A 12201-nucleotide genomic window follows, 5' to 3' on the forward strand; every position below is an offset into this window, starting at 1 on the left:
TGAATGCCAAGATGTGCTGCTGCTTGTGCTTTTCTGTGTCAGAACCCAATTAAGGCACATTTAAATACGCTGGTGCCGCGTCGACTTGCATTGTACCTCACGCCTCCCATGTTTTTAAGTATAGAACGATCAGATTTCTTCGACCATCGCCATCTATGGATTTGTAGTATGAGGCAGCAGCCTTATGTATAGTTGTGAAATCCTCACAGCATCGCTACGTATTTCCTTTTAGGGCGGTAGGCCGATTGCTCAACAGAGACGTTAAAATAGTCTAAAAAGGATAATTGCAACTGAAATTGACGCTCACTGGGTGTCCCAGTGCAAGCAAATTTTGACATTCTTGAGAAGTATTTAACCATGGCAACAGGTTATCCCTAGCTACCACACAACTTGCATAGCAACTACTGTATCGACTTTATTGTTTGTAGTTTAAGATTTCCTTAATGGAGAAGATTAACGTAATTGACATGTAAACTTTCGGTACTCGATGTACTAATATTAGGTTTGCAATACTATAAATGAAGACTACTCTCTTTTTACATGATGATACAATCAGTGATATCCTTCATCACCACCTTTTTAATCACAGGCCAATCGCTTCGACATGCTGCAAATTCAAGTAGGTCTTCGGTCTTCATCAACCCGTGGTATCTCTCAAGATCATGGATAACATTCTTGATATCAGGTGCTGATGAGATTATGTAGATGTTGGCGAGCGATTTCAGGGCGGAAAAATAAGGCGTTATTGAGCTCTGCCTCAAGGTGGTAATAAAATTATAATACGCATTCATGTCACTATGATATGCAATTAGGACGTAGACCGGCTACAGCTCGGAACCATGAACTTACCTGATATACTGGAATCCTCCTTGCTCATTGACCGTTTGTGCTTTTAGGTGTTTGCTCAGGACCCTTTGCTTATGTTTCAGTATAACCGTTGATGCCTGCTTCCCTTGTACAAATACTCACTCCCCAAAACGACGACCCACTTCACTAAAGAAGAGATCCATAGTTGATTTCTCAGAAGCCCCATTAAGCATAGATGTGTTGGACCGTAGACATTCAATAGCATCTCGGCACGCCTATTAGCGTTATCAGAATAAATGATAAGACTCAAAACATCTTCTTTACCTTTGTCGGTTTGAGATCTGCAAGGCATTCATTTTCAGGATTGTAGTCTTCCGGTCTTTGTTCATGGGCCAATATGTACTCTACTTGAGATAGAAGCACCTAACGTTTCATTGAAACGTCATTAGTTTTGGCACAAACAAAGCATATTTACATTTACCTGAATGCCGCGGTCCATGCCATTTGCCACGCAATCATCTAAAGTGCGTTCGAATGTCTTTTTCTCTTTGTTGACGTCGTTGATGAAATCCATTTTATCGATATATTTGCTCTATTGTTCATGCGGTTAGCATGGTTGCATTATTTTCGGCAGTAGTACAACTTACAATTTCTTCGTCATAATAGAGCTGGAGCATTTGTTGTATGACATCGCCTACATGTACCATCTCGAAAAATTCGGTCAAAGGGGGCACGTCTACGCTGTCAAGGGAATCCATATCTGGGGTATATGTCTTCAAGTGCTCACCAGCCCTTCCAACCACAAATGAACCACGAATCAAGTTAGCCAATGCTTGTATTTGCTGCCTCAGCGATCTCTCCACACAACTCTAATTCCATACCTTTCAAAAGCTGGCTCGATATGTTCATGTCCCAGAGTGCGTAGTAGCTGTATAAATATTTGCTCATACGTTTTTAGACTGAAAACAAGGATAAGTTTCTCATACAGGCAGCAATACATTCAATACTATTGGCAACTTACACTTTGGCGTGCATGACTTCTGGGAAGCCGATTTGAAGGAATTTCTCGACACGACGCTCTGCGTCCTTATTGACGTGAATCAGCTGCAGAACCGTTTCCAAACTAAGCAAATCTTGCATCGTATCCAATTCATGCAAAGCAGCATTGAACTCGGTGTCACGGATATCTACTGGCGACGACGGCGATGATGTTTTCAACATGGACGATCGTTTGCTGGTTGGCGTTGTAGGGCTGCTGCTGCTGGTCGTATGGGTATCACTGTTTTTGGATGCCGAAGGTGTTGATGATTCATCACGTGATCGCTGAAACGGTGAAGCAATGGTGGTAGCTGCTGAAGTGACTAGGTCGGCAGGGAGTGCAATCATTTTTTTGAATGCTGAGAGATAGTTTCTTTGTGGGCTTAGCATTGATGATTCTCAAAAGGTATCGTTGAATTTAGTTTTACCTCTTAAACGTTTCACGTGATTGATTTGTTAGCCGAGACGATGCATCTTCCCTCCGAGAGCCATAGCCATCGTTCTATAAGACCATCATCAGCCTACATCGTTCATTGTAATTTTTCTCATCCTATATCCATCTTACGTACCCAATCATCAATTAACTTCTTGCAAGTATCTTTGACATATTGCAATTCTTCGTATAAATAGTCGTCGATTAATGGGATAAAAAGCTTGAATAGTAGATTGATGCTGGAATCCGTACTGATGCCACGTGGAAGATTGTCCTGAGTAAACTCTTGGATCATTTTGGATGCAACATCGAGCACCACAGAAATGGTATGCAAGTACAAGCGTCTCTCGCGACGTTGAGCGATGCCAAGTAATGCATTCACATAGTCCGCCACCTTGACCAACGTATCAGTAACTTAGATTAAAGCAGCCCTTTAACGCTGTTACTTACCACATCCTCCAATACACGATCAACAAAAGTATAATAAACATCAACATCGGGTGGGAATGTTTCTGAAACGACGAATGATTGCTGTCGACACTCTTCTGTCACCAAGGACATGAACTTTCGAAAGGGCTCCAGATCATGCGCTGATGCACTATTCGACTGAATAAGTCAAGAGTAAGACAATAGGAAATTGTGACTCACGTGAAATTATCTTCAGGCTTGAAGGGGTTGTCAAAGAAAATAGGGTGCTTCTGGATGTATGTTTGTATGCAAATGGATCCACCATTAAGCGCAATAAGTGCATGAGCAAACGTCTATATGTGGGGGAGGGGGAATATGTATATGAGGATGAGCGGTCCATAATACGTTAAGATGTAGTTGAAATTACCTTCATGTCATTGATATCATGCACATCATACGCCGTTTCAAATTTATGTAGCGACGCGTTCTCAAAGTATTGACACAGAGATTCAACCGCTTTATTAATCTAAGAACCGGTTTCGTCAATGAGATGATCTTTGTGTCCTTTGTCAATCAAACTTACGTCTTTCCAATCATCCACCACATGGCAACGACCAAAAGCAACCAATGTATGAAGTAACCTCCCGCATTTTTCTGGTTGATGACCATAATCCTTCAACACTTTGGATTCTCTTGACTTGTGCCGTAGATCAACATAGTACGGCATTAAGCGGACATACAACTCCTTGAACTTTTCTCTGGCTTGTCCTGTTGATCGTGCTCTTGCTCGTGTGTTGAACGGATCCGTTGATAGCCCAGGTATCAATGCGTTCAGGGGTTTGTTGTTGATTTTGATGGTCTCTTCAATGTTCATCAGGCTACTGCTGCTCGTATCTTGAGACGTTTCTGCACCTGAGAGTCCACTCGAGTCACAGCCGAGCATAAGCTGGATTTTGGTATCCCATATTTCGTCATCGTAGCAAAGCACCTTGAAACGCCGTGATGCCAAAGCGACATTGACGAGAGACGGTACGGGAAGGTGGTGGAAAATCTTGACAAGGACATCGGGTGGCAATGACTTGTGGATAGATACAGGCGATTGCGGTGCCTTTGAGCCTGATACATCACCAGACCTATCCATTGGACTGAAGGGAATTTCGGACGAAGAGCGGGAAAACCAAGCCGTTACAAGAAGATCCGTACAAACAATCTCCCGCCCATTCATATACAAGTAACCTCCTCCCATAAACCTTAAACCACCAATGACGTCCATTGCCGGCAAGAGATTATAGCATGCCATCATCCCCCCCAAAAAAAGCAACCACAATAGCATACATGATTAAGAGAACTACATCGAATAAACCACGCATCTTTGCCCCATTGTCTTTTACGTTTTGTTATCGAAGTAAGTAATACATATAGCTGGCGAGTGATGATAGCATGCCATTGAAGAGGAAGTTATAGTGAAGTTATACTCGTTCATGTTTGAGCAGCATGATTTCATAACTTCCCATCATTCCATACACAAGTAGACAAAGAATAGCACGCGTAGTCTGCCAAAAGTACCGTGTACGCTTCAAAGTGCGTTTGGGATGGGGAACTTTATGCTACCTACGAATATTTGATACTGCATCTCCTCCTGCAATCTACATAGTGCATTCCAATGAGACGCTTGACCACGGTATCAGCAGTTCAATCTATCACGGCTTGCTATGGAAATAATTCCTATCCTAGCCTATCCACAACAAGCTTACATCTCCCATGCATATATCATCAAGAGCTCCATCGTTGGCAAGTGCCATTGATGATACGTGGCTCCTTTCTTCATTGTGCCATAGGAGGATAATACTTATCATGCGTTGATCTTCGAAAGTAATCGTCGCTGTATTCTCTCTTGCTACATCGTGTCTAATGACACATACACAATCGTCAAGTGAGCGATATCACTACTAGCAAGCACCTTTCCTCTATACTATACAAAGCTATCGGGAAAACATCAGCCTATTCATGCAAAGAAAGAGATCCTCATTATGTCATCTTCAGCTCGTGTTTAATAGAATAGAAAAAAAGAACTTTATCCTACAGCGCGAACATAATGTAGGTTTGGTATAAGGAAAATGGTCTAGATAAAAGTACGACTGTAACTCTTGTGCATCGCCATAGCAACGGGCTGGCTTTATTCTTGGATGACCAGAAGCAGAAATAGCCCGCTCACGACTTCCCACTGACACACAACACCTAACTTTGATGGACCAGTTGCCTCAACATCAGCAGCGATCGTCAACAATGCGTAGCCATTCTAGCAGCATGACTAGTTCAAGTGGAGGGCAAGCCGTCAACATGGTGGGTACGACGCCGACATCAGTCTATCCTCCTTCAGCATCAACCCCTACAGGAAGCAGCAATCCTACAGCCTCTGGACGCGATCAACAGGTGGAGAAGCTTCTCAAGGAAGTAAAGCACTTGAAGCAGAAGGTCGATCTATTGGACAAGGAAAACAGTGCACTCAAAAAGAGCATTTACGACCTTTCAGCACGCTATGCTGCTTCTATTTCTCAAGGCGGGTTGACTTATCGTCCTTTTGTCGTTGATCATGGTTCCACTTCGAATATGGACTCAAAAGCCGAGCAGGTGATCTCCATGGCTGTTCAAGAAGCTGCTGGCAACGATTTTCAACCTAGTAAGGTTTTGATATTGTGGCGTGATGTCGTTTGAAGGTGCATTGACAAGTGTTTCGTTTGTGATAGATTACAATGGGGAGGCGTTCGATATGCGTTACGAGCTGAAAGGTCACGTGGGTGCTGTGTACACTGTGGAATTCTCTCCCAATGGCAGTTTGCTTGCTTCAGGCTCTTTTGATAAGACGGTGCGGATTTGGGATACTGTATCAGCACAAAAGGAGGTAATGTGCTTGAAAGGCCATACGCTCAACATTTCCGACGTGGCATGGACATCCGAATCCAACAAACTGGTATCAGGCGCATATGATGAAACTTGCAAAACATGGGATGTCGAGACCAGCAAGCTCTCAGGCACTTTTGAGATGGATGGGTTTGTTCAATGCGTGGGATGGGACTTTATGGGTAATAGCATCATCATATTCCACTATCGACATGATCTTCTTACCCAACGCAAACATTAGACTCCAACATCTTTTATTGCGGCACATCAAGGAAAATCCTAGCCACAGTCGATACGCGTTCACCAAACACAGTAGCAGCCATACATAACGACAGCATGGTCAACACGCTATATGCTTCAAGGGATGGTATGCACGTTATCACGGGTGATGCGCACGGGGTACTCAAGGTATGGGATATACGATCACGTAAGTATTGGGAATGCTGTGATATAGAGCTTATGTCTGATCCACACATTTCACACGATGCAGGAACATGTATATCGAGCACTACGAATGGTACGACGAATATGCCAATCTCACATATCACGATTGGTCGGCGGCGCACGGATGCGGCTAGACGTGCAGGTTAGCAATGATTGATGGTTATTACGCTTCTTGACGCTTACAAAGTATGCTAGTTGACGATTATGACGAGCCACGATACATGGCTGTAAATAGCTACGACAATGGTAAATGGTCACAGCAAAAGCCAAAGCCCCATATCATGAAGAAATGCTAATGCTGGTAATAGTATTACGTGTATATGATCGTGGTATGGATCCACCCAAATCGGATACCCGACTTGTGCATGCGTTGAAAGGGTTCAAGAACAAGAATTGGCCTATAAAATCATCATTTTACTGTGGCAGCGGATGTAAGTTGCGATGAAGGCATAGTAAACATCAAATAACATGTGTGTGGGATGGTAGATAATGCTTCAATTGTAAGCCGCCCTTCACCGTTGGCCACTGGTGACAGCGACCCTGATAGAGCGTTGACATCCACAGGCGATTTTTCTGAACCAAAGGAAGAGAAAAGCGTACTACTTGCAACTGGCAGTGCAGATCCGTATGCATATTTGTATAATGTTGGCGAGGTATTCAATAACGTTAGCATATGGTTTCACTGTAGATTAATTCATACACCTATTAGGAGAGCGCAGAGTTAATGCAACGGCTCGAAGGGCACACTGATCGAGTATATGCTGTCAATTTTCACCCAACCGAACCCATCCTTGCAAGTGGTTCTGCCGATTTTACAGTCAAGGTGTGGGGCCCTAGTCTACCACGTGGGAAGAAGAAAGCCATTGTATAGCTTGTAAATTTGCTGGTTTTCACTTGTATATAAAAAGATCTTATATCACCAGTCATCCTCTTCATATCACATCATAATAAGATGCATCATTGTTGAATCCATAGAGTCCAAAATAGAAGAACAAAGAGAACCTGACAATGTTAAATGATGGATGGAGCTATCCGCTTATTCATTCGACCCCTTCGATTGATAGAAATGGGTAGTGATGCTTTTGCCAGTGATTAAAGGGGGTCGTCACTCATGCATTCAAATTCTATATCCTGATTTGGCGGAGCATGCCATTCTTCTTTATTCACTGTCAATTCCATGTTGCCTACATTCGACCTCTGGGGTAGAGACTGTACTTCCTACGACAGCACGAACTGCACCGCAGTGGATGATTGGCGTTATGAGATGCGTCGTGAAATGCAAGAAATATTGGTAATCTCTTATGACGAGTCAACGCTTGACATACTGACGACTGACAATGACGACTATTTCCTTGAACATAACAGCCTGGATTATACCTAGGTCCATTTGCTGCCTGTCGTAATATCCAACATCTTCAAAACAACGGCATTACGCATATTCTTTGCTTCCTTGACAGTAACGAGCTTCGTATCTTCAAGACTGATACTCTAGCCGAGCTTTTCAACTTCAAGCCTATCACAGTATCTGATTCCACCATGCAAAACCTTATCCCTATATTCCCTCAGTGCACAGCGTATATCAAGGAAGTACTTGAAAACCATGGAAAGCTTCTTGTATGCTGCAACACGGGCATGTCACGGAGTCCCAGCTTTGTTATCGCCTATGCAATGGAGATTTACAATATGAATGCCACTCAAGCCTACCAATATGTGCAAAGCAAGCGACTTTGTATCAATCCAAACGATAGCTTCAAGAGTCAACTCAGTGTAAGTGAACGTGCATTTGAGGTGATTGGTACATCAGTATTTATTCTCTATATAGGAATACGAGCCTATCTATATGGCGAGGAAATTGAGTCACCCAACTGATCAATCGAGACGAAGGAGAAGATCTGGCGGAGAGGACGAAGATGATATGATATCCCAACAGATGGATTCCAAACGACGTCAATACACCATCGAAAGCAATAGCATGTATGAATCCAGCGTTTCAGGCTTCCCAGTACCGTAGTTGACATGTCATTTTCTTGTATATTATTGGAAAACGTATGTAAATATACTCGTATCAAAGGATATGATATCTTGCTTTTAAAAAAAAAGATGGCAATCGGGTATTGTGGTGATGGTTTTCAGGATAGGAAGGGGTACGTGTATGTCGCATCTAAATTTATCGACGAAGGTGCCAACGACCTTCGTCTTTTCTTTCTGAAACGAACACTCACACAAGCATCCTCGGACAACGCCTTGTTTCGCTCCATTTCAACATAGCAAGTGATTTGTGATAGCAGATGGATGATGGATCTTGCCACATTGTTGTTGTCAGATCATGGTTTATCCATGAAAGTTCAATCATACAAAGTTCTTCAGACATGTCATTGGCGAAGGCACGTCCCATCTACGTATCTATAGGATGTGTTATGTCCTGGGTAGTTTGGGTGCCCGCCCCCACCGACATTTCCAAGTCATCTCAGCAATGTTAACTGCCTAGGCACCTTCCACACGCGTGCCCAGGCATACACACATACATACATAACCCTTCCAACTCCTCATTGACAACCCATAAACCATCTCCATGTTGTTCGACCGTTGCATGACATTTTTTAATTTACTGGGATTATTCTATACTTTCTAAAGACATCTATGCTAGTGGTAGACATAAGCTGCTTATTGTATAGGTATTCTCTTTGGAACCTTATTTCCCATTAAATCTCAACCCCCATCATAAAAAGTGGATGACTTGTCAATGGATACATTTGAATTTGATACACATAAGATGAGTTGACGCCATCATTGATATGGATTCGTAATCAATCCTTGCGGAACATGTTGCGAGGATGCAGAACCTTGGTGCCAATTATAAGCTTGGATGAATTGTCATGCGTGAGTCGCTTGACTTCTATGTTGTTGTAGTTTGTGCTCTGCTGTGGAAGCGAGCTGTGGTTCCAGTCGGTATCCCTGGTGTGTCGGATTTGCTCGTGGTGGGCATCATAGTCTGGGATACATCCGTATACCTCGCAAGGATGAATCATGATTCTATCAGACACCCAAAAAAAACCGGTTAGAGAAAGTTAGGTAACACTTACGGATCCTCATCTTACCCAATTCCTTGCTCCACAAGAATTGCTCCTTTCATCATTCGTGCCGCAACATATCGTAGCCACGGTTGTTGATTCCATCAGTGTTTAAAATTATTGAAAGACGCTGGTTCATTTCAACGTATTCATCTTGGGATATCCATGCTTTCATTGATGGAATTGTCCATTTCTTATCTGCTGACTTGACCCCCGATACTTTGACGCAAAAACTCCGTGGTGCAGAACGTCTACTCTCGCTTATTCGCCAAACAAATGGTGTAGTCATCCTCATTCCCAAAATCAGCATCAACTTGTTGGGTAGAGTAAGTGTAATTCACATTTTCTATTTTCACATTCGTCTATTAACTTTTCCTCACAGATGTCGAACGACCACTTTGAATCCGTATTCGAGTCACTTTCATCACGCACTGACGACATCACTGTACCTTCTTTGATTGACCGTCGTACGGCGATCTGGTGGCTCTGTTCTGTTCTTCTTTGTTATTATCCAAGGACCTCAGCGGTGCATAGCGAAAAGCTGATTTTGTCGCATTGGTAGCATGTGCTTATGTCGCCTACAAAGGAGTTCCAAGCTTCCCAATGTACCTACCACAAGGCAGGATCCATCAAGGAACACAGCCAAATGGCATTAAGCACCAATGAGCACGCTAAGTAGTAAAGCAATGAATTGAGCTACATAGATGATGCATGAGTACCCTCATTTCCGGAATTACATAAAGATTATCCTTGACATTTACCAAAAGTCATTCAGAAAGAAAGGGTGTATGATAGTGCTGGTGACAACAGCCTTGTTTATATGTGAGTGGGCGTGGGGATTGTTGTCATGATTGATCAAACTGATAAAGTGGTCAAGTATCTTGGAGTACCGAGTCAAAGTGATGGAAAACCACAGCTGATAAATCCACCTGCCTCTTGAAAGGTGATTTTTGTAGGTGACATAAGTATGTCCAATTTTATACCATCATTGAATACAGGAAACCGCCTCTGGATCCATTAGTGGTGGCTCTTATATCATTTCTCACACGCCATAATCGCTCGCTTGCTTCACATCACAAACGAGGATTGTCATTATCAGGCTATCTATTACATTTTTAGGAGTGGTGTAGGCGTACGTTTGCACATTCAAGTACTGTAAACAACGATCATCATCCATTTGTGCAACCTGTCAAAACGCGTATGTGTAACTCAACACCAACAATACCATCAAACAGAAGCATACTACATCCTCGAACAAGCATACACCATTAAGAAAAAAAACAAACCCCATAAGGCATGATATGGTGAATAATCTAGAAATGATTAGTGAATTTGAAAGGACCTCGTACAAAAGTATGGGGACCTCGTCGTAACCATGGGTCCAGGTGCCGGCCAGCGGGACCCTGAAATCTGAGAATGCTGGAGACAAAGATCAAGGGAATTTGCGCGTGGCTATGAATCCTTCTCTCTTCTCACATAAAGGTAAATACGCATCTCTTCATATCCATCCATCCATCCATCCATCTATTTATCCATCCATCCATTCACACATAATACCATCATTCATCTAGTTGCATATGGCTCCCAAGACCACCCAAAAGCGATCCACTCTTGCTGACGTTGTCACTCGCGAATACACCATTCACTTGCACAAGCTCGTGCATGGTCGCTCTTTCAAGAAGCGTACCCCCCACGCTATCAAGGCTGTCAAGGAGTTTGCTGTCAAGGCCATGGGTACTCCTGATGTTCGTATCGACACTGGTCTTAACAAGGCTCTCTGGGCTCGCGGTGTTCGCAACGTCCCTCACCGTATCCGTGTTCGTATTGCTCGCAAGCGTAACGACGACGAAGATGCTGTCCACAAGCTCTACTCATACGTCACTTTTGTCCCTACTCCCAATGGTGCCAAGGGTAAGTTATCTTATTTTCTCTATTTTGCTTTCGCCGTTCAGTAGCAATGTTTTCCATCTTTCTCTATGGTATCCTTTTATTCATCTATAATGGATGGATACCGAGAATGAGGAAAATATCTTCTGCCGGTATGAAAACGCTAGAGGTTGGAGAATCCATCCGTCTCCTATCTGTGAAGCGTCTACTAAAAGATCCCACCCCCTTCTTTTTCTCTGTACGTTAGGTTTGGAGACTGTCGTTGTTGACGATGAGTAATTGCATTCATGTACATTATTGCAGATAGCAGTGAAAGACATTATATGATTAAAACGTGGTTGGGTATAACCTATGCAGGAGAATTATAGCGCGTGGCACATGTGCAACTGCAAGCCCTCGGCAGGCTGAAAGCTTTATTGGAGCTCAAGGATGTTGTTGAGCGTGATAGTTTTGATTACAGTACTCTTACATAATTGATTGATGGTTCCTATGACAACATTGCTTTGAATTGTCGTCCGCTGAATGCGCAATGTCTCCCTCGACACGTCCAACTTCGTTCATATTGGTCGTCATCGAAGTAATGGTAGATGGCTTGAGCACTTTCTCATATGATCACGTTGATAGAGCTTTCATCATCATTGAAGCAGTCAAATTCGAAGATAAGGCATTCGTATAAGTTTCGCTGTTGACAAATATGTTTATTGTTGGTTCTACTGTTGATCTTTGAATTGCTTCGCCCACTATATACACATTCATGCTTAAGTAATGCTTCATCACGTATGTCTCTTGGCTACACCTTACCATCATTGAAGGGATCCAGCGTGTTGGTTGTTGATAACGTTGCTAAGACGATCATTCAGCCATACGACCACCAAATAATTGGGTCCATTGAATATAGACTTTACCTCCTTATCGGCCGAAACCTTCCAGACTGCTGCAACAGTGACAGCAAGACCAAAGCCGGCAATTAACGTGTTGGACTTCCATGCTTTGGGTTGGGCCCACCAGCCACCAGCAGGCGACCTATGGTGTTAATGTTAGACACGCTGCACTGCAATTGTTGGTCTTTGTTCTTCATTACCAGACTTCTTTAGGATAGGGGAAACGGCTGACACCACCCTAAAATATTGAATACATGATTTAGTCAAGTGTTTTGACTCGATCGGAGGGACTCGAACGTACCATTATTGTTGATGAAGACGAGGTTTGTTG

At 43.0% G+C, this 12201-nt stretch overlaps 5 protein-coding genes across 5 annotated transcripts; 3 read left to right on the forward strand and 2 right to left on the reverse strand.

Moving 5' to 3' along the window:
* Positions 1-536: 536 nt before the first annotated feature.
* Positions 537-3827, reverse strand: O0I10_007661 (uncharacterized protein; the record flags this gene model as incomplete). The annotated part of the gene is made up of 14 exons (XM_058487675.1): positions 537-795; positions 850-912; positions 970-1082; positions 1132-1230; positions 1289-1399; positions 1455-1599; positions 1689-1766; positions 1829-2218; positions 2274-2347; positions 2415-2672; positions 2729-2876; positions 2927-3039; positions 3114-3212; positions 3270-3827. 14 exons carry the CDS (start codon positions 3825-3827, stop codon positions 537-539), a joined length of 2508 nt encoding a protein of 835 aa, XP_058341497.1.
* A 1106-nt stretch (positions 3828-4933) lies between these two features.
* Positions 4934-6902, forward strand: O0I10_007662 (uncharacterized protein; the record flags this gene model as incomplete). Its single annotated transcript, XM_058487676.1, has 8 exons — positions 4934-5366; positions 5434-5769; positions 5829-6014; positions 6078-6173; positions 6227-6277; positions 6340-6462; positions 6518-6684; positions 6741-6902. The coding sequence occupies 8 exons, from the start codon at positions 4934-4936 to the stop codon at positions 6900-6902; spliced, it is 1554 nt and encodes a 517-aa protein (XP_058341498.1).
* A 306-nt stretch (positions 6903-7208) lies between these two features.
* On the forward strand, positions 7209-8042 carry O0I10_007663 (uncharacterized protein; the record flags this gene model as incomplete). The annotated part of the gene is made up of 3 exons (XM_058487677.1): positions 7209-7322; positions 7397-7798; positions 7854-8042. 3 exons carry the CDS (start codon positions 7209-7211, stop codon positions 8040-8042), a joined length of 705 nt encoding a protein of 234 aa, XP_058341499.1.
* A 2637-nt stretch (positions 8043-10679) lies between these two features.
* Positions 10680-11268, forward strand: O0I10_007664 (uncharacterized protein; the record flags this gene model as incomplete). Its single annotated transcript, XM_058487678.1, has 2 exons — positions 10680-11013; positions 11237-11268. 2 exons carry the CDS (start codon positions 10680-10682, stop codon positions 11266-11268), a joined length of 366 nt encoding a protein of 121 aa, XP_058341500.1.
* Positions 11269-11699: 431 nt separating this feature from the next.
* Positions 11700-12174, reverse strand: O0I10_007665 (uncharacterized protein; the record flags this gene model as incomplete). The annotated part of the gene is made up of 5 exons (XM_058487679.1): positions 11700-11729; positions 11791-11832; positions 11895-12012; positions 12071-12108; positions 12172-12174. 5 exons carry the CDS (start codon positions 12172-12174, stop codon positions 11700-11702), a joined length of 231 nt encoding a protein of 76 aa, XP_058341501.1.
* Positions 12175-12201: the final 27 nt, after the last annotated feature.

This window comes from Lichtheimia ornata, assembly GCF_029851405.1.
Source record: "Lichtheimia ornata isolate CBS 291.66 chromosome Unknown scaffold00038, whole genome shotgun sequence".
NCBI classification, from domain to species: domain Eukaryota; kingdom Fungi; phylum Mucoromycota; class Mucoromycetes; order Mucorales; family Lichtheimiaceae; genus Lichtheimia; species Lichtheimia ornata.